Source organism: Strix aluco, chromosome 4, assembly GCF_031877795.1.
Source record: "Strix aluco isolate bStrAlu1 chromosome 4, bStrAlu1.hap1, whole genome shotgun sequence".
NCBI lineage: Eukaryota > Metazoa > Chordata > Aves > Strigiformes > Strigidae > Strix > Strix aluco.
Genome location: NC_133934.1, coordinates 94677959 through 94703894, shown reverse-complemented (window position 1 = coordinate 94703894; position 25936 = coordinate 94677959). Strand labels below are relative to the sequence as shown.

Below are 25936 nucleotides of genomic sequence, written 5' to 3'. Positions count from 1 at the left end.
GGTGGGTTAGGCCCATGTTTTTCAAACGTGTTTTACATAAGGCTTTTAAATCAGATTAATGTCTATGGCAAACATGCCATACTATCCTGCTCCATCTTTAAAGGGGAGTTATCACCTTGGGAACCTTCTGACGTCTTTGCTATGGTTTGTCTTACCTTCTGTGCACTCTTATTGCTAACGAGAGCGCTGTGTACTCCGCCTGAGTCAGACCCATCCACTCTTCCTCAGCGAAGGCATCGACTGAAAGTACTCCCACCCAGGCTGCTGTGCTGATCCTCAGCATCCTTCTGTTCTGCTGCTGCTCCACTGGTGCCTACCTGCCATCTCCAATCTCAGTCACGTTGCAATTTCTCCAGGCCAGGACTTATCCTTTTGTTGTAACATTGATGCGAGCCTGTCCCCAACAGGATATGTAAATGCTGTGTATCATAGTAAGCATTAAAAAAGTCTCTTTAAGGATAAGAGTAAACATCCCAGGTCTGTTCCACTAATAAAACAGCTTGGCCAAAATGTCCACGAGGTACCTCTGTTGCCCCTTTCCATCCAGCCTTATCTCCCTGCGTCACATAGGAAGGCAAATCCCTGCTGATGACTCGAGCGTGGCAGTGGTGCCAGCGGAGGGGAGCACGGCTGGTGGTACCCTAGGAGCCTCCTCCCTGGGACTCCTCTGCAGGTGACACACGGGTGTCCACATTAGACGGATGCTGGCATGCTCTAGCAAAACAGATTTTTAATGTTATTGGACAGTCATCTGGCTCTTCAGCAGAGGCTGATTGGAGTTAGCGTGGTAATTATATTTTTGTTGACAAACGTGATGACAAAGCACAGCTGCCCTTTGATCTCACAGTAAAGGCAGCGTGGCCCCCGGCAGCGTGCTTATGGAGGGGCTTTGTGCTATGTGACTGCTGAAAGCAGCACAGACATCTCCAAATGCCAGCATAGACTACTGTTGTCCTGGCCACTGGTCTCTGGGCAAGAGCCAGCCACACACCCAGCATGATGCTGGTGGTGAAAGTGGTGTTGTCACTACACCGTGTCCCAGCAAGGCTGCCTGTGACCTTACGGCTGCCTGCAAAGCCAGCGGGAAGCCTGGCCTTGCCTGCTGCCATGTATGGTCCATTAAACCCTATTTCTCTGCTTTATCTTCCATCGCCTCAGTCCTGTCCTTCCTCTCCGCCTCACCAACTGCCTCCTGGCAAGGTCTTACCTCATGTTAGGCCTTTGGTGTTCGTCTCAACTTCCTGGTTTGGATCTGCTGACTTAATCCTTGCCACTTGACAACTTTTCCTTGGCCTGGGCTCCAGAGCACTATCATCTCCAGTTCTTCATTGTCACCTTCTCATAGCCTCTCTGTTGTCTCTCCTCCTCGGGGATCCCTGCTCAGCTTAGCTGTGTCCCCCACCTGGGTGCCCCCATCTAGTTACACAGCTTTTACTGCCATCTCCTCCTCACGTCTCAGACCTCTGCCTCCCTCCTAGCTTGCCACCACCTCTCTACACCTGCATTTTTATCAGCTCCTCTAGCACCTCTCTCCAAATGAGCTACCAGCAACTCAAACAGCCTGTAGCCAGAGCAGACTTCTGCACCTCTTTTGCTTCTCACGTTCCCCGGTCTTGTCCTTTCTCCCTGGCAGACACATAACAAACAGGGGAAGCAGAGACATCTTCGACCTTCTCTTCTGCTCTTTCTTATTTGCCTGGCCTTTATGTCTTACCATCTCATCCCCATCCCCTGAGGTCTCCCTGCTGGGCTGGTGTTCTGTATGCCTGTTTCCCATTACTCATCCCGTACACAAGATGTTTTCTTCAGATCACCTGCTAGAACATACCCTTCTCCCTGTGCCAATCTGTCTCGCTAGCCCTACAAAACCCAGCAAATTAAATCATCTGCATATCTATTTCACATATTTCTGAGTGAGATACTAATCCCTGCATAGTGAAAGGGTCATATGTACAAAAGGGGAAATGGGGACACTAGCATTAAAGGGAGAAGTAAGGCGAGGGGAGACTGAGAGCAAGGGCAGGGCGCATGTCAAGGAGGCAAGTTTACAGTGTTGCAAAAAAAATGCAGAAAACCGAAACAACATCAGATCAGAGCATAACTGACAAGCCACATCTATGCTCTTTCCTTGACAGTTCTGCATTTAAGCTCTCACTTTTTCCTGCTCCTTGCACCTGTGTCTTCAGAGCAGACCAAGTCCTCCAACTGGCTCAGAAAAATGTATAAAGAAATAAAAACACAGCAGACGTCCCTTTTCTCTGTGGTTTCTGTGATAACAGACACCTCCCCTTCCCTTTCACCCCAGTGGTAAAGCTGATGTGTCGGCCAGCCCCGCTTGCGAAGGCAGCCCTGCCAGGCCTCCTCACTGAATGCTCCATCTGAGCTTCTGCCCCTGGGTGAGCAGGAAAGCTCGCTCCGGCTTCCCCAGCACAGCTCATGTACCAGGCAGGTCCCAGCGGGCGAAGGATTTGCGTGTGACGCCATTACAGTGACCTCCCGAAACTCGGCTCCATTTCCCATCTGCTGTGTGCTACTACTTTCCCAGGACACAAAAGCAGGTGAAATGTCTGTGGGATGCCACAGAAACCTCTTGGGCTGCAGCCGTGGTAAAATAACCCTCCTTAAAGCAATAGAGAGAGATCCTTTTGTGTGCAAGAGCTCCTTTCAGATTGGGTTGGGGTTTTTTATTGCCCTGCAAAGGATTCTGCTATGAGTGAGCTGGAGATTAGACAGTTGCATCCCAGTCATATTTTAACACAACGCAGACAGCAGATGCTTCAAGAAGATTATATTTCTTCATGTACATTGGGTCTCCAGGGAGATTACACATTCAGGGTCAAGGGCTTTAGGGGGCTGGCTCTATGGCCCTGCAGGAGGATTTTTATGTTTCCAGCAAAAAATATGTGTAAAGCACAGGGTGTTCTGCCAAGCCTGCTATATGGAGTCAGCAGGAAATGCTGCTCCCGAGAGAGATTTTACCTACAGCTCTGTCAGGGATAGCTTTTATTATAATAATAGCAGTTGATCAAATAGCCCCCTGTGCTGCAACACCTTGCAGCCTGAGTATCGGGGCTGAGCCTGAGCAGAGAAGCAGCGCTTACTCATTGGACTGTAAAAAGGTTATTTATGTGGGGGAAAAGTGTCTGCCTCTGTGAAGGCAGGCAGAAGTGGGCACTTTGTAACAGTATGGTGTTTTTGAAATGCAGGTATCTTGGCCAACGCAATCGTCAGCTGGCCAGCACAGAAGACCTTGCAAGGGAGAGAATTATGTCCAAAGATGCAACAAAAGCCCTCACGGGATCCCCATGGTGATGATCTAAATTTTAAAGAGGTTTTACAAAGAAGGTGCTTCCTCCTACTCCCAATCCTGCACAACTGTTAATTTATATGTTTTGTACATTGAAGGATTAAGACTCAGCAAGCCCTGCTAGAATCTGAATTTCCAGTTCCACAAGAATCCAAACCTTGACACCAGCCCCTCTAAAATCCAGGTTTGAGAATATCAGTAACTATCGGTAAAATTAAAGTACAGATATAGGCACTCCAGGGCACCAGCTCAGAGCCGTGGTGCTCAGAAGCCATTGGAGCCCCCATCCAGCACCACCCTGGCCCAGTGCAGGCAGCTGGTGAAACTGGACTGTCCCAACAGGGAGTGCCTGTGCAGCCCAGCCGCTTGCAAGGCAAAACCATACACCAGCACAGACCTGGGTCTTCCCATGCCAGTTTCTGAAAAAAGGAAAAGGTAGAGTCCTTGGTCCAGACTAATTTCTCTGTGGTTCTGTGTCTCATGCAGTCACTCACAGCTCAAAGGCTCAGTGTAAAATGCTACTAAATCACAAAGGGTATGTTGTATGCTCACTGGATGCTGAAATAAATAACAGCACTGGATGAGAACCAAGCGGAACATGGACCTCACTTACTACTAAATTCCACCTCAGACAAAGCTGCTTTGAATTTTCATGAGTGTTTTCCTAAGGAAGGAGCATCCATTAACCAAGGAAGCCAGGATTTACCTGAAGTGCTGAAACCTGCAGGGCAGAAAGTAGCTGGTTTTAGCAGGTGCCCTCCAAAGCCTGAAGAGCCATATGGGGCTTCCATTTGGCTGTGCATTGTGACTGGCCTTCAAACGTGAACTGTCCCACCATGTTCCCCTCACCCTCATGCACAGAGTTTAATGGTGCCAGACATGGTAAATGTCAGGAAGCATTTGTGCGGTGGAATGTAGAAACTATGGTTAGATAAAACAGTGGTCACAAGAGAGGCTGCGTATATATTAAAGCGCCCTTAAATAGATGTCACAAATAGCCCTGATTTCTCTCTTTGCAAACAGCTGCCATGTGCTATAGTCCCCTTGTAGGGGAGTAAATCTAGCAATGAAAAAGGGATGGTTCAGGATGCCTGTCAGAATGTGCTTTCCTGGCACCTAGCCCATCCCCTTACTAGGGATCAGCCTTGGGGGACCAGGGGGTCAGGACATCCCTGCGACATCTCCTAAAGGAACAGGGGGTCTGTGGTAGTTCTCTGAGCTCCCCCAGTCAGCAAACCAGAGGGAAACTGCACGTTTGGCTATGACCTTTGGATCTAGATCTCACCTTTTTCAGGCTTGGGAGTAAACAAGTTTCTGAGGGGTAAGCCTGGAGCACAGTTATTCAGAAGCAATGCGATAATAAATTTAATTTACTCAAGTCATCAGTCCTCCTGCCTTGGTGTATATAAACAATGTCTTGCTCTTCTTGGAGTCCTTCAATATCCACAGTTTTGTGGCTAAAGTGGTGGCAGCAATTTCCTTCTTCCTCCATGTTTTAAACAGGCAGAGGGAGGAATGGAGGCACTGGTAAGCAGGGGAGGTTAGCAGTGGGGGAGAGACTGAGGGAATTCATGCCCATCCCAACCTATTTTTTCCATGTCTTTTAAAATATGTAGTTTTGATGTTATGTATTGACTTCGGTTGTTGACAGACTGCATGAAAAGAGCCAATGTGCTACTCCAGGCATTTTTGGCACATGCGAAGGAAAGCTATCCAGTTAAGATCAGCAGCTAACCCACAACAAAGCTTAATCTCCAGCCAAAAGCTTAATCCAACAGAAACCAAACATCTGCCCTTCTTGGGCACTCTGGGATGGAGACAGAGGTCTTGGTTTCTGGGGTGGCTCCAGAATTGTTCATCTCTGCCTCCTCCCAGATGGCAAAGCAGTGCATGTGCACTCGCTGTGTGGTTTAGGTAAGAGACTGCGGTGTGGGGTGGCAGATGCCAGGCTCTCAGAATTACAGCTACGAAACCTCAGACTCAACCATACGTAGTTCTAGTACAAATAACAGTATCCCTCCCTTGCTCTGTAAAACCTTCTGCTATTTCTGGCCTTTCTCTCCCAGTGTCTCTTTTCATACACAGCAGATTGAGACCATTATCCCTGGAATAAAGAGTGTGCACAGTGCTTTTTTTTTCACTGTATCTCATTCCTGACCTCTGCTGCTTTTTTACTATTCTAGTCCTGGTTTATAATAGGAAATTGAAAGCCCAAAGATTTTCTTCACATCTGACATTCATTCATCTTCTGAGCTTCTTTTTTTTCCCTGTCAGTTTAAAGGCAGAGAGAAGGAAACAGCCAAAACTGTGTGTTTAGGGTCCATATTTTTAATACCCAAACCCCTGATTCTGTTCTTAGTCTTGCTTTGTGTAACTTTATTTATTTCACTGACCTTATTCTGGATCCTCACCAATGTAAAAAGGAAGTCAGATGATATATTTAAAGAGTATTTGTTTTAAACATAACATTGAGAATTAAGACAAACAAGCCTCATGCTCATCTGCCCACTTCCCAGCCCTGATGACTTGTCTACATTCCTGATCTTATCATTCAAGCCCAGATATTCGAAAAGTAACCACAGATTTAGAGTGACTCAAGTTTTACCAGTCTGGGACATCTTTATCCTGATTTTCTTCAGATGGCTCCAGTTAAAAGTATGACATCTCTGCACCCCTGGGGCTGAAAGTATTTCAAGCTGGAAGCCCTAAAATCAAGCCAGCTCAAATCAGAGGCTTTTAAAAATCATTTGGCCTTTGTATGCAAATTGGTGAGTGCCTGCTGAGAGGTGATGGAAACATGCAGCTCCCAGTGGAAGCTGAATGACAGCCAGTTGAATTAAACCTTTGGTACCATAAGGCTGTTGAGTCACACAGCCCAGGATGCACCGGTCCCTGCTAATGCCATGACAGCACAGCTATGATGAAAGTCAGTGACGAATGCGGGATGGCTCCATCTTCTGTCAGCTCAGTGGCACCTTCCCTTATGGTGCACTTTATTTTGCGAGTCTGGGAGTGTTCTCGTTTCATGCCTTTTCCCTCTTGAGTGTGAAAACTCCTGAGGTTTGGGGAAACATGCCTTCAATGACTGGATTGGATTGGACTGTGATGCTTCTTGCAGATTTATAAGCCTATATCCTAAAGACCACTGAAACAAAAGTTTAGTTATCGGACAATTAATAGGACCCCAGTTCAACAAAACAGCTAATCAAGCATTCAGCTTCTTGCTGTACAAATGTCCTATTTCACTTCAATTAAGTACAGGCTTAATTTGCTGCATAGTTCATTTAATATAATTTTCTGTAGTGATTTAGAAAATAGCTATGACTCTGTAAAATCAATTTGTCATGGGTAGTCAATGTAGGGTGAGGATAATGTGATCATAGCTATGGCATCATGCCCAAGCAGCGAATGGCAAACATACTTGCCTGGATACTCTCTATAGTAATTGAGTTTGTGGTAGTGGAGTCCTGGGGTGATATCTGAATATATTACTGCTGTGCACTCATCCCAGTAAAATGGATAAGAAGCACCATGCTTCAAGGTAAAAAATATTCACCTCAAATTAATTTGATGTCTTCTTTCCTTTGTAGGTAAGTTCTTCTATAATTATCCACTGAGAGATCTCTCACATCTGTTAGCCAACACTGCTAAGACACAGGACACTGGGTCTCTGGTTTGATCTTGTTTGAGACTGCCGAGTTGCTCGTAGGTGGTGTGTGGGAGTGAGTAACATTCAGTTGCAGGGCATGAAGCTGTCTCATTCTTTCAGGGCCAGGCAGAAAACTGTGAGGCACAAGCACTGTGGGAGTGGAGACCTTCCTCTGCTTTCTCTGCCCAGGTTTGGTGGTTTCTCTTCCCTGCCACTCAGCCACCTCTGGAAACAGTTCAGCAACATCTTCTGGGAGGATGGTGAGGACATCTGGAGCAGTTTCGTTTGTAGTCCCAGCCATAGGGATCTCATTCATCACTTCAAAAAGAAGTAGAATGAAAAGCATGCAAGAGCCAAAGGCCCCAGACTGAAACAATTCATGGAATGAAATGTTCCAGCTTTGTTTGCTTGCTGGTTTGTGTGTTTGTTGTTTGAAATAAGAGCCATTGGGCTCAGTTCAGCTGCTGGGTTATCAGAGTGATTAATCTGTAACATCACAACGTGAAGACTTCTTTTCCAAAAAACAAAGCACTTTCACTGCCATTACTGATTTGGAACATGATCCTTGGGTGGTGAGCTGAACAAAAATAGTCACATCAGGGGTTTTTTTGACATTATACATGAATAAGCCTGCCTTTTTTTCAGGGGCACCCCCATTCCTGGCAACCGCACAGAGATGAGTGTCTGGGATCTACCCTTCTCTGCTGGTGTTGTCCAAGCAAAAAAGCCCATCTCTCAATAAAGTCCACCAGCTCCCGTCGTCTCTTTTCTCCACTGAAGAACTCCGCAGATGGAGCGAGGGCTGTACCTGAAAGCAACAGATGCCCTACTGTAACTGCTAAAACCAGGCACCAGCAGCACTAATTTCGTGGAGTCTGTCTCTGTGTGTGATGACAAGGGGTACACAGTGCACTTTCTCTGCTGGTCGCTGCAAGGTGCTTGGATTTTTCTAGTCTAATTGTGACTTCTCCATAGAGGCTGGCTGCTGTGAAGGATCACAGGGTGACATGCTGGATGCGCACGTCCCTAGAGAACCAGGCTGATCAAAGGGGAGCCACTGAACTGCTGAGTTTGCTTTCATAGTTAGTCACAGTGAAACAGATCAGCTTCATAGGACAAAAGTCTAAATATAGCTCAAGTTTCTCTGAGTAATAGGATATGTTACAGCTTTTACATGCTTTAGCAACAAAAAGCTGCAGTGGGGACCTAAGGGTTACCTTAGATATTATCTGCTTTGCGCAACGCTCCTAAAAGCCTACTGCTGTGATATTTGCCATTTCTTGATCTATCTCAGCATCCCAGGGAAAGCTGCAGAAAATTTTGTGGTGAGAGTGGCAAGGCCTGGTGATTGCAGACATCACTACTGGGACAACCCCAGCACCTCAGTAAACAGAAATTCAAGACAAGGCAGTAAAAAAGGCGTGCTGGTAGGGCACAGGCGAAAGGCAGGAGGAGGCCAGATTTGGTTTATGTAGGGTAAATTGAGTTTAGCATGTACAGGTAAAGATCTGCTCTGGTAACAACAACGCCACACTGATTATTATGCTCCTGCTCTACCAGTTCATGCCGTTCTCATCTAACAGAAACTTAACAGGTAAATGTGAAAAGCCCAAAGACTTGAATGACTCCTGCTGTCCCTTTAAACAGAAAAAGCTAAATGAAGTATGAAGCTGATCTTGGAGGGCAATCTGCTTAGATGAGTACGGGCTAAAAGTGGAATAATCCCTGAGGTCTCTCATTTTGTTTGCTGTAGTTTGGGCAGAAAGCAAATGCAGCTGAATTTTTCAAAGCTGTAATGTGCAGGTGGGTCTGTCCTTCTGCTTGCAATAGCAGCGAAGGTGGCTAGTCTGCTGTTCTGTAGAAAGGGTAGGAGGTACAGATGCTCTCTTTCAAAAACTCTGCATTGCTGCTGAATATTTCTGAAATGGTTTTGGGGGTGATGGATAATTCTGAATCCATAGTGGCACATGTGAAGAGGTGGAAAACAGGCCTTCTGCCTATCCTGAGAAAAAAGCTTCTTTTTCCTGGGTGTAAATGTGTGTGGTCAGACAGGTCCTCACTAATACCTGAGGAGGACTCTTTATAATTGGGTTTAATCCCTCCTGAGCAGAAGGAAAAAGGTTAATTGCCTGGGGAGAAGCCTTTATCTGGTCCATACACTGTTCAGAGGACTAGGAGAGGGGGAGAATCAGTCAGAATGAGAAGATGGGCTTTTCACAGGTCTGTTGTTCTTGATCTGTTTATTATAGCCAATGATAACAGCGAGGTTGTGCTGAGCAGCTTGTAGAAACAACAGAAGGATGGTTTCCTTTCTCTCTACCCCATCCCTGGAGCAGATGCAGCTGGGAAAGTCTCAAGTGAAGTAGCTTTGCTAAAGCTGTGCTGGTATGGATGGCATGAAAAATAAAGCATTTTTAACCAGGGTACAGGCCTCCTTGTGAGATCCTTTAAATTCCCTTTTTTGAGATGGGGGATCCTCAAAGGGTTGGAAGTAAATCTCCATCTCCTTTGGGGAGACAGCAAGGGAGAGAATACTTCATTGGAGGTTCCTTTGTGTATTGTTATTGAGCAACCTCTTGGGACCTTAACCCCAGGAAAGCATGGGCTGGTCTATAATCGCTTTCCAGTCTCATGAGCACATGGGTGGCTTTTCTTTAAAGAATGTGGTAGGCATCAAGGAATAAGAATATATTAGACTAATTAGACACTAGTCAGCAAGCATAAGGTGGGGAAATGCTCTGAGTATCTGGATTACCCTTGTGAGTTAGAATTGTTGCTGTGTTCTTATAGAGTCAACTCTTTTGGGGAGACACTTTCCTTTCACAGGGTAGGGGAACACTGCTAATTTTAAGACAAGAATTGATAGTTGGAAAATAGTAATAAAGCTGAGGACTGTAGTCAGTATCAGTGAGCTGATGCTGTGTTAGTAATTAAGTGAATGATCTGAAATGTTCCAGAATGCAAAACTATTATCTGAAGATGCACACAAAAGGCTGTCTTGGGTTTGAGGAAGAAACTTTTCTGTGGTTTCTGTTCCAGAATGGAAAAATTTTGCCATTATCTTTTCAATTCTGGAGCCTTGCAGAATTACTTAACTGCTGAGTATTTGGTTAAGAACTGATAAGCATTTAATTCAGTGCCCTTCAAATCAGACTCTGTCCCTTTTGGTTTGCCCATTAGCAAGCTAATAACCATTCCCTTTTTCATTGTAATTGATGTGTTTGATCTCAGAACACTCAGCTTCTATGAGACTTGGTTTGTTGTTGCTGTTATACTTTGCCTTTCTGTAAGTCTTCCTCCAGTGTTGCCAGTTTAAAGGATCTTCTTAAATTAATGTGGTGAAGCTCAGTTCTTGTAATTATCTCTTTATTAATCCATTCTGAGTTCCAGGGGCAGCTAAAGGCTTAGACTAGAGCAGCTCTCTGCTGTATCATGCCCGACACATAAGTCTATTGAGCTGGCACTACTTACTCTGTTTACAGTCTAAATAGGTAAAACCAAACCAGAAGGAAAACAGATACCCTATCATTAAGGGCCTTGACCGAGGTCACAGAGCAGAGCTGTTTGCAGAGTGCCCTGATTCCCTAGTGACTACTCTTCTAGTCAAACATATGGAAGCTGTGGAGCTGCCTGCTGTGTTGCTGCTCGAGAATGTTGATGGTGACAAGGCATATGGGAACACTTCTCTGATTATCCTCTGGATATATAATATTAACTTTCACGAGTTACACTGAGAAGATGATGGATGATTATTTGCCACTAGGTTGAAGGGTGTATCTGCCTATCTGAGAAGTAGAGAGTGGAACAGTCATGACTCTACTGAGAAATGAGATGCAAAGAACTTGCAGGAGAGGCACTAGGGTATATTGGTTTTGCTCACAAATCTTCTAACCTACCTGGCTGGTAAGATTTGCTTGCCTCGCTCAACATCCCAAAACAGTTCTCTGGTTTAATACAGGCATTCTGTTTTTTTAGAAGATGGGGAGGAGGCGTGTTGACCTGGAAGTGAAGGGGAAGGAAGCCCTGCTGCATTTGTGGGAGGGAAAAAAGTCATCAAGGCAATGTTACTTTTTCCTGCACCTCTGGTGGGAAAGTAGGGCTCCTGCTACCCCCTGTACCAAGCAGGAAATAGCAGTCCATGACAGTTACACTATGGTCATGCCCTCCTGTTTCCACTGAAACTAAACTGCAGCAACAGACAGCCTTTCCCTTCCTTTAGACAGCTTTTGTGAATCGTGACTTAGGTTTTTCAAGTCAACTTTCAAAGGCCAACTACACTAGGAGGAGCTCTTCCTCCATTTCAACTATTCCCTCCCTGTTCAGCTACCTCTTCACTAAAGCTCTGAGTTGCTTTTGTGTGGGCAGCTTACTCCCTGTCCAGCTTCTTAAATCCTCTGGACTTCTTTGGGCACATAAGGTCCCTTCAGAGTATGAATGAAACACTAATTCCACTGACCCTTTTTGATACTACGGTTGTTGGGCACATCATGATAGTCAGCTTCCTGGTTTCTCCTGTTTGCTAGTTTGGAAAAGTGGCTGAAGTGTTCTGTATTTCACAGCTTCACTGTAGCATTTCTTTTTCAGTGCAGACAAAACCCCAGTCATGCAGTTCTCAATGCACGGCTTCAGTCCCAGGTAATATTGGCCTGTTTTTTTCCCAGTTAGGTTAATTTCTAGAACTGCAAAGATTATGCAAACAACATATATACAATACTAACTTCAGTACTTTCTAGTATAAGCTAGAATGAGTTGGAAAACTCATTCTACAGACATTAGTAAAGTCATGTCAGTTACATTTGAGGACTGATTCTCCCTGTTGCACTCATATTACAGGGCAGTAGCTTCTTCAGTCAGAAGGCATTTCTCCCAGAGCTGGCAGCAGACCAGACATTTGTAAGCCTTCAATTTGAAGACAAGAATCAGCATTCCACTATTCTTTACTAACAAATGAATGTATGCATAGCCCTCTTCATGCTGAAGCTTTCAAGTTTTGTAGATGCTTTATGTGCAGAGGACAGTACGCATTTCCAGGGAAAAGCATAGGCGCACTGTGAGAGGCAACCCCCACGGGTGCCCGCATGGTTTCCGTGCCTGGAGCACACTTACTACTCCACCTCAACAGCCTGGCCCGGCGGCTCCCGCCTCTGGGGAGGCGCTCACGTTCACGAGTGGGGATAAACCCCCAACACCCCCTCAGCCCCTCCTTCCCCCCAGAGCTGCGTCCCTTCCGCGGGAGCGGGTGCAGGAGGGGCGCTACCCCGGCCGGTGGCGGCGGCGGCCGCAGAGCCCTCACCGGGCCGCAGCCCAAGGGCCGAGTACAGCTGCTGCCGCGGCCATCCCAAGCCACAGGGCGGCGCGCGCTCCCGCCTTCCCGCCCGCGGGAAGCACCGCTCCCGGCATGCCCTGCGCGCCCCCGGCTCTCACGGGCGCGGGGGGATTGGTGAGAGCGCGGCCAATCGCGCGCGCGGGCCTTGCCCGGCGGCCCCGCCTCCTCGCGCCCGCCGCGGGGAGCCTTTGAAAAAAGTTCTCAGGTGCGCGGGGGCTCTCTTCTCCCCGGGTGGGCGGGGCGGGCTGGGCCCGGCGGGAGACCCCGGAGCCGCGGGGACGAGGCTGGTTTGCGGCGGGAGCGAGGTTTCGGGTGCCTGCGACGCTGCTGCCGGCGGCGAAGCGGGGCCGGGGCCAGGCCAGGGTTCCGGCGGCGGGCGCAGCCGCGGGTTCCCCGACCGATGGGGTCGGGCGGGCGCCTGAGTCGCCTGGGTTGGGCGGCGGGAGGGTGAGCCCGGTGCGGCCGCAGCGCAGCCGCTCCTCGCCTTCAGGCGATGGCGTCGTAGGTTCATTTTCTCGTCGCAGATGAAGTGATAATGTCAGGCTCTCCGGCAGCACCCGTGTCACCCGGTGTGAGTCCGTGCCGATAGATGTGTTTTTCCCCCTCACGGGTGTGTAGTCTGTGTGATAGATGGATACTAATGCAGCTGGTAACTCGGAGAGCACTCCCGAAACTTCGAACGTTCGGGTTTCCTCCTGTCTAAGGAGAATTGTCGAGGGGGCAATAAGGCTTCCATCTTGTGAAGTTCTGGAGGCCTGTGCATCTGCAAAAGTTCAGCTATTTCTCATTATTTAAAAGCCTTTTTATTTTGCCTAAACTTCTGACTAAATAAATAACACAAATACTGCCTAAATAATATGTGTGGAAACAGCGATGTGCTCAAGCAGACATACAGGTTAGGAAAACATCTGTGCTTTAGGTTGTACTGAGCTGAATACCATCCTGTGGAGCTTTGTTCAGTAGAATGGAATAACAAAAAAAGGGGCAAATGCAAATAGCTGAGGGCTAAGAATGGGAGAAGGGTTTGTAGTGGCAGTGTAATGTTACCTGCTGTGTAAAATAGTCTTAAGGCTTATCTGAAATAGTCAGTCTTTATGCAGGAATCTCAATAAATACAATTTGCTCGAGTGACTGAATATACCACAGTTGCTGCCTTGGTATTTCTGTTCACAAAAATGGTATTTTCGTTCACTTCTAGAATAAATTAATATTTACATTGTAGTTCCCATCCTCATCTGCTTAGCTTTGGCCTCTGGTTTCTGTCACACAGTGGCTAAATTAAAGAACTCTTTATTGTTTGTTCCATAAATTGTTACCCAGAACGTTCTGAGATGGGTTTGACTAGCTGGACCATCTTGAGTCTCACATGCTAAAGTATGTTTCCAGCCCTGCAGTCTTTCTGTTGTGTCCTTTCCGGGTCCTTCCTGTTCTTTCAACATCTGTCACGAATCCTGGGTCACCAGAACTGAGCATTGTGTTCTAGCAGTATAGTGTTTGGGGCTAAATACTTACTGTGATTACTATTTGTGTTTAGGCATCCAGAGATAACCTTATTTCATTCCAGTGCAGTATAGCATGAGGAGTTCTTGTTTGGTTCACCACTGAGTAATTTCCAGCTTTCTTATGTCCCAGAAATATCTGTCCTATAAACATGGCTGACTGTTCTTAACTGACATGATCTCATACATGTAAAATATGAAATATAATTTAACATAACTGCTTTCAGAGTGGTAATATAATTTAATGTTGCATAGACTTATATGGGAAGTCTACAACATTAAATTTTATATATATGTGCATGCGCATGTGTGCACATTTTCCTGTTCTTTAGCAAGGAGTGAGTATAATTGTCTGCATAGTCATATTCCAAGCATCTTTCAAAATTTTCTTTTTGTTTGCGCTGTAGCTTGGAGAGCATGGCTGCTAAGAAACTAAGAAGAGCGAGGTTGTCTGAAGAGCTGTGTGAAAGGCTGAGTCGGTATCAGATAACTACGTGTCAGGTGAAAGGGTTATTTTATGTTTGTGGGGGGTAGTTTTTTGGGGTTGGTGTGTTGTGGGGTTTTTTTTGCGTGTGTGGGTGTTGTGTTTTAATGCATGTGCTGTTTGCTTTTTTGTGGTTTAATTTACAGAGAGCTTTCTATGAAGTAGGGGGCATTTCAGACTCTCTGGCCTGCTACATTGTTAAAATGTAGCTTTAAAACAATAGATGCCTAACTAAAACATTTAAACTTGTATGTTTGTACTAACTTCACTTCTGAAGAACCTGAATATGCTTTGTTTTAGCCGGGGTGTGTAGCTACTACTTGTATGGAGTAAGACATCCATTTGTGAACACTTCAGAGAAACACATGTATACTACATAATCTAGCATGTGAATGTGCTGTGATGTTACACTGTCAGTTATGGGTTGATTCAGCAGTACGTTCTGAAGTTGTTCTTGCGAATGCTCACCTAAAGAGAGTCAAGAGGCCCTATATGTTTCAGTAGTATGCATCATAAATGTAGGATCTAGCATTAGGACTGCACTCTAGAAGACATGATATATTTTTAATGTTTTTCAGGTAGATGTGAGACTTTTGTGGGCAAAAAGGTGTTTGTTGCAGTTCCATTGCACAGTTCTTGAATGTTTGGTCCTTTGAGCTCACATATCCTTTAAAATATAAGTACAATTTCTTTTAATATACTGGTCTTGGAGAAAGGTAGGAGAAGTATAGCATAATAGTACATAACATGGCACAGTTGGTAAACCTGTGGAATGTATACTAGTTTTGTATAAATTGCATCAGTTTAGTCCCATCTTGATTTCTAGGTTGCGCGCTCTGAACTGTTCTATCATCTTTCAGGACTTTTTATGTCTTTCGCTCTTGGAGCTAATGAAAGTGACAGGACAGAGCTACTATGATGTGCAGAAGCTTCTTTGTAAAGTCAGCCGAGCTTGTGCTCCCAAAATGCAGACAGTAAGTATGCTTGTCTTGATTCTGGTTTTGATACAGTGTCTGGGAAAATGCTTAACAGTGTCACTCATCTTTTTACCTGGGAGGTTTGTGACGTCTCAGTTTGATTGCACAGTGAAATAATACTTTTATTTTTAAATTTAGATCTCTGAGGCACTTCAGTTTGACGCAGTGACTTTTATTAAGCATTATAGCCTCAAGAGATTGTTCAGGCTTGCAGAATCTGTTCTGACTGCAGTAGGAAAATATGGGACTCTCTCTTGCAATCCAGCATATAAAAGTTGCTTCCAGTTTGGACCCTGCAACTAAAAAAAAAAAAAGCATTGTTTAATACAAGCAAAGAATAAGAATTTCAGTATAAATTGATTTTAGACATAAAATTGGTGCCAAGAAGTGAAGTGATCCTGAGAATAACTTCTTGAGGATTTTTTCCATCCATGACAATGAACTGTAGTGTGGTTTAGACTACAGGTAGCCTAACTGGGGAGAGTGCAAGAAGAAAACAGATGTTAGTTGCAATGCAGTGGCTGGATTTTGTTTTCTTTTTTGAATTCAGGTGAAAAAGTGTCAAAAATTATGTCTTTTTCAAACAGAGAGGATGTGGACAGTTCTGACCTGTGTCAATGCAGCCTGCTTTTTTTCCTGAAAGAAAAAAAAAAAGCCATGTCAAAGTTTATTATGTGTAGTTGGCGTAGTAATTGCAGCAGTAACTCTATGAAACTTTAAATTCACAAGTATAATGCATTAAAGTTAGTGATATGCACAATTAGTATGACTTCTACTGAATGGATTAAAAGCTAGCTAATTACTAGTTTTCCATCAGTAACTGTTAATAATAAATTGAAGACAGGTGGAAGTTTTACATAGAGTTCTAGCATTTTCTTTTGCCTGTCATCCCCACATCACTATTCAATCAAATTTCTTTGCTGAGAAGCTTGATAGATATTGAGGTTTGTCAGACAGTGGTTGTCAAGGACTGTTCTACAGAGCCAGCTGATAGATGACCAGCTATGTAAGTGCATATAATACAGAGCTGTACTTCCAGAAACAGAGAATGTTATTTTTAAATGATGTGGATTGAATCTTTGCAAACACGGGATTTCAGATGGACTTCAGCTCAGAGTGACTGATGTAGCATCATGACTGAAAGCAAGAAGGTTTGACAATATCTTTGAGTAAATAAATAAATGAATTAGATAATAGGAGTTATAAATAAGGGGAAAATACTGTCCAGATAAAACATTGGAAGCACTGGCAACAAAACTTGAGAGTATGCCAAGATATAGAGTAAAATGGAAAACTTGCCTCGCAGTATGAAGTACAGAGTGAAGCCTACTGAACTCATCAGAGAGGAAGTTAGTTAAGGGGTGACTTGATCACATTATATGCTGAGTAGAAAAAGTTAATTATATTAGAAGTCTCTAGACTCTAGCTGAACAAAAAGCTGAACAAGATCCAGTGGCTGGAAGACAAATTAAAAAATACGTCCCTGAAATGGGAAGTTAAAAGCAAATATTTAGAAACTAACATGAGTTACATTGGAAAAAGTTGGGTAAGGATGTGGTAATTTTTCATTCACCTGGACTCCTGATTTAACAACTGAATTATTATACAGTCTGGTTCAACCCTAATTTTGTGGGTTAAATACAGAAATCACTGGGTTCTTGGTTTCATGTGAGGGTTCTGCACTGGTCACTAATCATACACTAGTGTTTACTTACTTAAAAGTTGGAGTTTCACAAGTTGAAAGCAAGCCTTGTTGAATAGGAGCAGAGAAAACCTTTGACACATTGTTATTAAAGGCTTATTATTTTATGTTGTGGTGAGGGAGATACAACAAACTTAAATTTACTCTATGAGCTATAAATAGTATATAAATGCAAGGAAGCACCCTAAGAGAGGACTATAGCTGAAGATAGGAATAGTTTGCTCATTACCAAGTGTTAAGTCATTCCAGGTTGATGAAAGCAAATGCAAGAAGTTTGCTATTTCATTAAACGAAAAAAAAAAGCATTTTCTGATTTTTGTGTTTTCTTTTGCTTTTTTTTCCTTCCTATTGTAGGCTTATGAAATGAAACTGAGGAAGTCTGTCAATCCCTCTTCAGCCTTCTTATCTACCACACTGCATAGTTTGGATAAAGTCTTGCATGGTGGAGTGCCTTGTGGATCCCTCACAGAGGTAACTTGTTTAATGTATTTTTCTGCAGTTGCATATCACACCTAGAAGTCAAAACTCACAGGCAGGTTGGACTGTCTTGTGTCAGGTGTTTTAAACGTAAAATACAGAAAAATTTTGCATGAGAAGTGATTTTTTTTTTTTTAAAATTGGTAGAGGCTGCACTTTTTTTTGTATGTTGTTTTTTTTTTTTTCCTCCAACATGTCAGGTAAGTAAGAAAATGAAGGAATTAAAAAAATTGGTGACCCTATATTCCTTTAAAAAAGTGAAAATTTTCCCAGGAAATCTGGGAGAATTGTTGGATGGATTTTACAGTGGGAAAGTTGCAGTGTAGTTTTGTGGTTAGAGCACAAGGTGGGAAATCAGGAGTCTGTCCTTTTAATACTGACTCACTCTAAGTCATTAGTTTTTTCCTAATTGCTTATTGTACCTTCATAAAAAGTGTGAAACATATAAGCATGAGAATGTCTTTATAGAGCTTTTATATATAACTAATTTATGCAATAAATATGTAATGCATTATTTTTAAAAAGGTTGTAATTAAGGCCTGTATTATATGCGCATGCATTGCAACACTACGAATTGCATATCTGTCTATATCACTTTCTGGACTTTGGATGCAGTGCTACTTTGTTGCTTAGAATTTTCTTTCAAGAACAAGGAAGCACTTCATCTTCTAGTACCTGGATTTCTCTATTGCCTTGCAGAAGGTGAATAATACCTTCCATAGTTTCAATACTCTGGAAAGAGGATTTGTGTAGATGCTTATGGGATTCATTGAGTATTATAAAAATACAAAGATGCAATCTCTGGCTTAGGAATTTGCTGAGGTACAGTTGGAGATGGAAAAACATATATGTTGGAGGGTGTATCAATATATGTGTGCCCTGTTCTTATGTTATTCCCCTAGCCATCTGTTGTAGGCCCTTGGTAGAGATAGAATCCAGAGCTAGAGGGACATTGGCTTTATGCATTGTGGCCATACTGGCCTTCTTAAAGTTCTGAACTTGGCTGTGTGCTTGAAATTAAGTGGAAAAATATATATTGTGTGCCTCATGCTCTGAATTTAGACAGGTTGAAACCATTTTTTTTCCTTGAACACTTTAACAGTCCTTACTAAGTGCTTTTCTTTGTTTACTTTGGCAAATTGCCACAGTGGACAAGTAGAAGAGAGAAGTTATGAAAATCTTACTATGAGGAAAATACATTTTTTCCACACCCTACAATCCAACTAGATTGATTTTTGATCTCAGAAATAACTTATGAAATCCAGTAGTGACTTAAAACATATTAGTGTTTAAGCAACACTGAGTTTAGACGATAACAGTTCTGCTCTAGTAGACTCTCACGTAATGAGGGGATATTACTTTTTAAAGCTTCGGAGTATTTCTTTCTGTACATGATATATAGGAATATACACCATTCAGGCCTTCATAAAAATGTTTAAGAACGCATCCACAAACTTAGTGTAATCTGTCAGAATTAATATTTTTTTTCGTTATTTAGGCCTAGCTTTGTTACCAATTTACGATAAGAAAATCTGGTCGGAAGAACTTAATCTTAAGATGAATACTGCAAGTCTTTAAATTCTGGGAGAAAAGACTTGCTCAATTCTTTTTCATTGAAGAAGAAAGAGCTGTTCTTATAAGTAGCGGTGGGACATTCAGGGTCCTGAGATTGTAACTGTGCTGCTGTTGAGGATAGTGCCTTCAGCAGGAGATGAGTTTTTGGTTCCTAAAAATATTTTTCAGAAAAGCAGTGGCCACACTAGGTGTAGTTTTGACTCCTTTTCTTTTGGATTATTGTTCATGCAGTCAGCTGATGGAATAGCACAGCCTGTGTTTGAAAAGAAATGATGCTCACTTGTGGCTAGGATCTGTCTTTCCGGGATTTCTGTCTGGTCCGCTACCTTTTCCTCAGTGGAGGCAGAGAATGGCTGTTCACATGCTTATGCTGCTTAAACTTCTGAATTGTGCTTCTTTAGCTGAAATGTAGAGCCACTGCTGTACAGGTAGGAGAAGGGAGTAGAATAGAGATGTATCTTTCCTGTGATATGCCGACTTGTCCTTGAGCCTGTGGCTGGCTCGTGAGTGGTGCCCAAATCAAGGATGTCATCCTTCTATAGGTCAACCCAGATAACCCTGTCTGTTTTGCCTGCCTTCCTGTGGCTTGGCAGTTTTGAGTAAAAGATGGCCATGTAAAAGTTTGCATTAAAGGATCCTGGAATATTTTTTTCCTAATTAAAAAAATAAGTGGATATGATCCTTTTGGGTTGGAAGAGCCACACAATTAATTTACAAGGCTGCTGATAAAAAGATCATGAATATTTGTCTTTTTTCTTAATCCTAATTGTAGCTATCATTCATCTATCAGTGCAGTCTATCTGATATGTTCTTGCCTAAAGGCCCAGTAGAATGGCTCTGGAGCTTGCTGAGTGCCATGTTCTTGACATTGCTCCAGAGGGAGATCCGGGAAAAGCAGTGGTTGATATGTTGGGAGTTCTACTGGAGTTTAGCTAACCTTTGACTTCTAAAGTTTTTTTTCTTTGTTGTGTTTTTTTTTTTTTTAATTTGAAAGTAAGTTCTGCAAGCCGTTGATCTCAAAACATGGATGTCAAATATCTTTTTCAGAGATGGTATAAAATAATGCTCTTCAGGAAGTAAATACAAATGCTTAATTTTCCAGAGCTATGTATTTTGTAATACTTCTGAGCTTAGTTGATTGTCACAATACTAAATTCTTAATTTTGTTTTCCAGTGTTTCCTTAAAACATTTATTTCTTCAGATACGAGAAAATCTCTGAAACTGTTGCTAAACTCTATTTTAAGAATGGTCATACTCTGTGTCTATCAATATATGTAAAGGTAGTTGGGGGAAATGAAGATATTCAGAGATAGGCTGAACTTTCATCTGATTGTAAATGAAAAGCACTGTGCGAGGAAGGGTGTTGCACTTTAAGTTTTCTTCTGAAAAAAACTTTTGAATGTTAAGTTTTTTGTATTCTAACATATTTTGGTTAAAAATTAGAGAAACCTGCCTAATGCAGTTATCTTCAGTAGGTGATCTCGCTGAGTGACTTGAGATGTTGAAGTCTGTACAAGACATCTAGTGGATGAGACCAGAGCTGCGAGCACTACGTCCTTCCACGGGTAGCTTGGTCTTGTCCCTCTGGCATGAGGGTGCAACCAATACTGCTGCATAATAACTATTTAATCAGAAATATTATAGAGAGAACTAGGTGGACTCCAGAAATTAGATGACTAATTTAAGAGATCAGAGTTGTTTGGAAAAAAAAAAAAGTGTTTTGGTTTTTATTTGCCTTTTAGGTACTAAATATGGAGAGCAATTTAGGGCACGTATTGGGGGTTTCTCAGCAAACATAAAGGCAGAGAACAATTAACTATGCAGAAACAGCTTCTCATTCAAAGCCTGGTTCTGGAGATTTTTAAAAGCGTTTTTGCAGGAGTCATGAGATCTGAAGTAGTTTCAAAGGTTGGCAGCACTGCAAGTGTTCTTCAGCATGATTGTTAGATGAAATTTTAGTAGCAACCTATCAAGTGTCTGCTGCTGCTGCTTTGGTGCTTTATTGCAGCTTGTGTACATTTTCAGGTGATGTTCTTTTTGAATTCAAGTGATTCTGAAACTTAATAATTTTAATTTGCTCTTTTGCAACTTAGTGGGGCATAGCTGACCAGCAGATTGCCCTTTGGTGTTTTTGTTATTAGGCAGATATTCAAAGTCTGAGAGAAGTACTCTTCAAAAGTATGTTGTGTGCAGCATTAACTTCCTGACTGGTGTGGCTAAATCGTTGTCTTCCTGTTACTTTACCCAGCAGTGAGGGTGGTTGGAAACTTGGAATTTGAGTACATGAACCACAGGGTTAAGACTTGTGGTGGTATCTTCTACAGCTGCTTGATTTTTGAGTGCCAGAGGGATTTGATTTGTGTTGCGCTGTCTCAGACCATTTTTTCCCAAACCACTATTAGGTTTTAAGTTGGAAATTAAATCACAGCTGAAATTCTGTGGTCAGATGTCAGAGCTTTTGGCCAACTCCTCTGAGGAAAAATGAAAGTAATGACTTTGTGAATATTGAAGAGTTTAATCCCCTGGTAGCTGAGGAAGAATTAGCTCCTTGTGACTTCATCCAAACCCTACAGATGTGCCAGAGAAGACAATATATAGCTTATTGAAAAATAAAAGTATATTTTATTAGGCAGAGATAAATTAAAAACTGTTGTAGTCTTCACATTTCTATCTGGGTGGACTTGACTTTTTTTTTTTTGAGCAAATTTAGAGTAAAACAAACTAAGCAAACTTTTTGCAGACATTTGATTTAAATTATATTAGTGGAATTTTAGGTTGTTTTTTTTAACTATGATTGTATTGTTCAAAACACTTGCTGAACCAGTGGTAGCTACAATAAAATGTAGTTCTTTAAAATTGTTCACGGTGGATTATTTAAAATCCCATTTTAACGCCCTCTAGAGGAATGCTGATAAAAGATGAAGTAGTGTTGTCTTTGGGAATAGGAATTCTGTCCTGCTCCACTGGATTGCTTCCTTGTACTAGCTTGTACTGCAAGATTCACTGTCTTTCTCTGATACGATGCTCATATCTTCAGACATTTTTACAGCATCTCTGCTGAATTAGCTCCTGCATCAGCCACTGAAATAAATGTTGATTCCAGTGCACCTCCCAGGCAAGGCTGAAACTACAAACGTTTTTATGAGGTCTCCTCACAGTTGTCCAAACATTTTAATTTAACAACTGGATTGATGCCCTTCCCTCACTCATTTCAAGTCAGCTTTTTAACTAGAAACAGCTGGTGAGGTTCCTTGGCTATCACAGTCTAAGAAATATGTATTGCCTCTGAAATTTTTTATATATGCTTTGGGTTCATATCGAAATGTGGCAGCTATTGTTGATACGACATTTTGTAATTTAAGTACGCTGGATGCAGGACAGATAACTGCATAAATATGACTGATTCCTGATCTGTAATTCATAAAATGCAGTGTGTGCTTCTAAACAAAAATCATCTAATGCTTCTTGTGCATTAAAGCTTCAAGTAGATTGACTGATATGGCTTGGTTTTCAGGCCTTGTTTATAGACAGAAGTGATTCAAGGGATTTTAACCAACTGTGTAACTGTAGCTAATGCAGTCCCTCAGTGTTTCCCCGTGAATTTTCTGTACTTCAAGTCATGCTGCCGCTGCTTAAAACAAAACCATAGCAATACTGTAGTATCTTGTGGTGAAAGAGTGTTTGTACTTAGTGTTGTGCATTCAGGCTCAAAAATCAGTTTGATTTTGAGTGTGTCTATTCGTAAGGTTTCATTTTTAATTTAAAACATCAGCTCTGTATTTAAGCCTTTCTTTTGGCAGTACTAGGTGTTTTGAGGAGATATGCTTCATTTTGCAGTTTGACTTCCCTGGAGAGGCTTACTTTTATCTTACATTATTATTTAGTCCCTACTAACATCAGAATGAACTCATCACTCTCTGTTTTTAGTGTCTAAAGTCACTTCAACTTTGTATTTGCTGTTTTTCAGCACTCTTAGTATTTAAGATGGCATCATCTCCCTTCCCAGAAGCAGTGATAATGTGATGTTGTATTTAAAGACCTAGTGTAGTAGTAATGAACAATTATCTGAACACAGAGCTCAGCATTCATTTACAATCTCTGCAAGATCTGCAGCGGATAAAGAACAGCATACTGCTATCCCTAGTAGAAGAATCTTGTGCTTAGAAACTGGGGATCTCATCAATGTATTCTTTTGATCCTTGTGGTTTTTCTCTTGGATTGAAATCATACCAGAACCATTTCACACAAGTCAAGTGTGCTCCTTTTGAATAATGCTGAACTGTAGTAGGCTTTCAGTAAGGGCAGGTGAAAGCTTAAAATTGGCAAACTGGTCTGGATCCTGAAATGGTGCTCATGTTGAAATATGGTAATAGGGAGTTACCAGCAATGACAAAACACATGCTGCATAGTAGTCGCCAGGGCAGACAAAATCTGTCTTATGTATTTATGTGGTTCATATTGAATGTTCAGTTCAGTCTTTATAGGGTATAAGTGATTCTCCTTGTGATTTCCCAGGGAGACCTGGTTGTAACCAAGGTAATGATGATTCCTAAGCAGTCATTTACCTCTGTGAACTCATTAGCTCTGGACTTTGTTTTCAGCAATAAAGGCCATTGATGTCATGTGAATGTCAACGGTGAATCTTCTAATTCTGCTCTACTTTAGAAGGTAGCACAGAGAAGGAGAGAGAAGAGACCTAGGTGTAGCTCTAGGGAAGATCTTGTAAGAGGAGGGGGAGAGTAGGGGACCTCAAATATGAGAGGTAATAAAGGATGTCAGATAAAGTACCAGCATAATGCTGTGTCTGAAGAAGTGTGTATTCTTCAGTGGATGAGTTTGACTGCAAGGCACAGATCCAAGAGTAACTGCAAGTTGCTCTTTGTGGGCTGCATTCTATCTTTTTGTGGCTGTCTCCTCCTTTGGTAACTGGAAGAGCAGAATTTGAGTTCTGGCTGATAGGTCTTAGTTAAAAGTAGAATTAGGGTGAAATGAATGTGACAACCCTTGTTTATGTTACTAATCTTTTTTCTTCCAGATAACTAGCCCACCAGGTTGTGGCAAAACTCAATTTTGTATTATGGTGAGTGTTCTGGCTACGCTGCCTGTAAGCATGGGAGGACTAGATGGGGCTGTTATATACATTGACACAGAGTCTGCGTTCAGTGCTGAAAGGTAAGATTCAAAATTCTAAAATACACACTTGCAACTTCTTTAGTGCCTTTTATCTTGGAGCCTTCAATTATTTTCTGAGCAAAGTATTTACAAAGTAAATACCTATGGTAGTTTTTAAGCATTTCTGTGATATATGTAGTTATTTCATAGATGACGAAATTAATTTAATAGAATGGTTTGCTCACCTTCCTAATTTGTATGATTTTGCAAATTCCGACTGTGGTATGACGAGGTAGATGGCACGCTCTCTAATTTATAAATGGTCTTAACAGTCCTGTACCTGAAATCTTTCTTTGCAGTTTAGTTTGTGTAGTTAGCAGGAAGGTTTTGAGGATGTAAAGGCCGAGTGTTTTGAGTACAAAGGAAATGGAGGTTCTTCTGTGAACAGTAGGACACAGAAGTAGTTTTCCTTCAGATTTCTGTCCTATTTCTGCTGAGTGGGGCCCCCTGCCCTTCTTCGGCACTTCTGATTTCCATGTGCAGTAACCTCTCATCTCTCCTATGTCCTTAGTGGCCATGCAGTACTACATTCCCTTACCTCTATAACATCTCTGCTTCTTCTAATATCTCCTGCTTCACCCATGTGACTGAAACTGCTCCACTGTTCACTTATGGTACCTTCTAACTGCTGAATGGACAGGAGACCCAGAGAGTTACAGGTGTATGCACTTGTTGGTTACCACTCTTTCCATGTTAACTGACCGATTAACTGTTGAAATAATTCTGCAGTATTTAATTAAAGGTAGCTCTAATTTACTTTACTTAGCTAAACCATGAGGATTTTATGTTTTTGAGATGTCTGTTTCTTTGTCACTGTTGTTTGGAATTAGTGAGTTCAAAAGTTATTAAGAGTCTGGGGAAGGACAAGAAGTACAGTAGTCTCATCCTTGTCTGTGTAGAAAAGTGGGCAGAAAAAGGTTCATTGAAATAATTTATATATTTCAGATGACTTAGTAGTTATATCCATTGCCTGAATTGGGAGTATCCAAAGCAAATGTATTTGTATTGTTTGATCATTTGAAGTTATCATGGATAAGAAAGTGGGATTTCTGACACTGTTTTTGTCAAGTTAATTTCACAGAAGTTTGAATAACTTTAAACTGGAAGTGTAATATGTCAAAGAAAAGAGCTTCAAGTAATGGCTCTGCAAAGTATGGTGCTTGCTTCTTATATACCACTTAATTTTTATTTCAGGTCCCTGAAATGCAGATAGCAAAAAAAAGGGTAGGATTTAATGGGTGAATTAAGACTTGTTGCTTAGAAGCAAATGCTAGAGAAAAGGAAAACAGGTGAATGTGAAAATGAAACTGCTGAAAATAGAGTAGGATGTAGAAAGGAAATGTGGTAAAAATAACATTATTACTAAGGGTGAGAATATTTATGTATTAAATCATATTTAGTATTGCTCAGTTGGAAATGATAGCTAAACACAGTTTCAGCAAACAAGATATATTTTATATTTTCTGTGTTGCGTCCTCTAAGGAGCAGCACCAGCAGAGTGAGGGAGGTGCTTTTCCCTTTCTACTTGTTACCTGTTAGACTACATCTGGATCCTGTGTCCAGTTTTGGGTTCTTGGTATGAGAAAGACGTGACAAACTGCAGGGAGTTCAGCAGGGGACTACCAAGATGGTCGGGAACTCCCTTTGTGGGGAGACTGAGGGCTTGCTCAGTCTAGAGGAGGGAAGGCTTTGGGGGGGAACTAACAGCAGTCTTCCCCTACCAGTGGGAAGGCCATCAGAAAGATGGCACAGGGGTGCATGACAAGG

General features: G+C 42.3%; 1 protein-coding gene across 5 annotated transcripts in view; it reads left to right on the top strand.

The window, feature by feature from the left end:
• The first annotated feature begins 12391 nt into the window (after nucleotides 1-12391).
• Nucleotides 12392-25936, top strand: part of RAD51B (RAD51 paralog B) — a 408277-nt gene continuing 394732 nt past the window's right edge. For 4 of the 5 annotated variants that reach the window (XR_012623272.1, XM_074824406.1, XM_074824405.1 and 1 more), the window contains exons 1-5: nucleotides 12405-12487; nucleotides 14189-14282; nucleotides 15126-15239; nucleotides 17299-17415; nucleotides 24033-24169. Coding sequence is in view for 4 of the 5 variants with exons in the window: in XM_074824406.1 (XP_074680507.1) it covers nucleotides 14199-14282; nucleotides 15126-15239; nucleotides 17299-17415; nucleotides 24033-24169 (452 nt within the window). In the remaining variant the exon portion in view is untranslated. Of the gene's footprint in view, nucleotides 12488-14188; nucleotides 14283-15125; nucleotides 15240-17298; nucleotides 17416-24032; nucleotides 24170-25936 lie in introns of all 5 variants that reach the window. The other variant, XM_074824407.1, reaches the window with a different exon arrangement.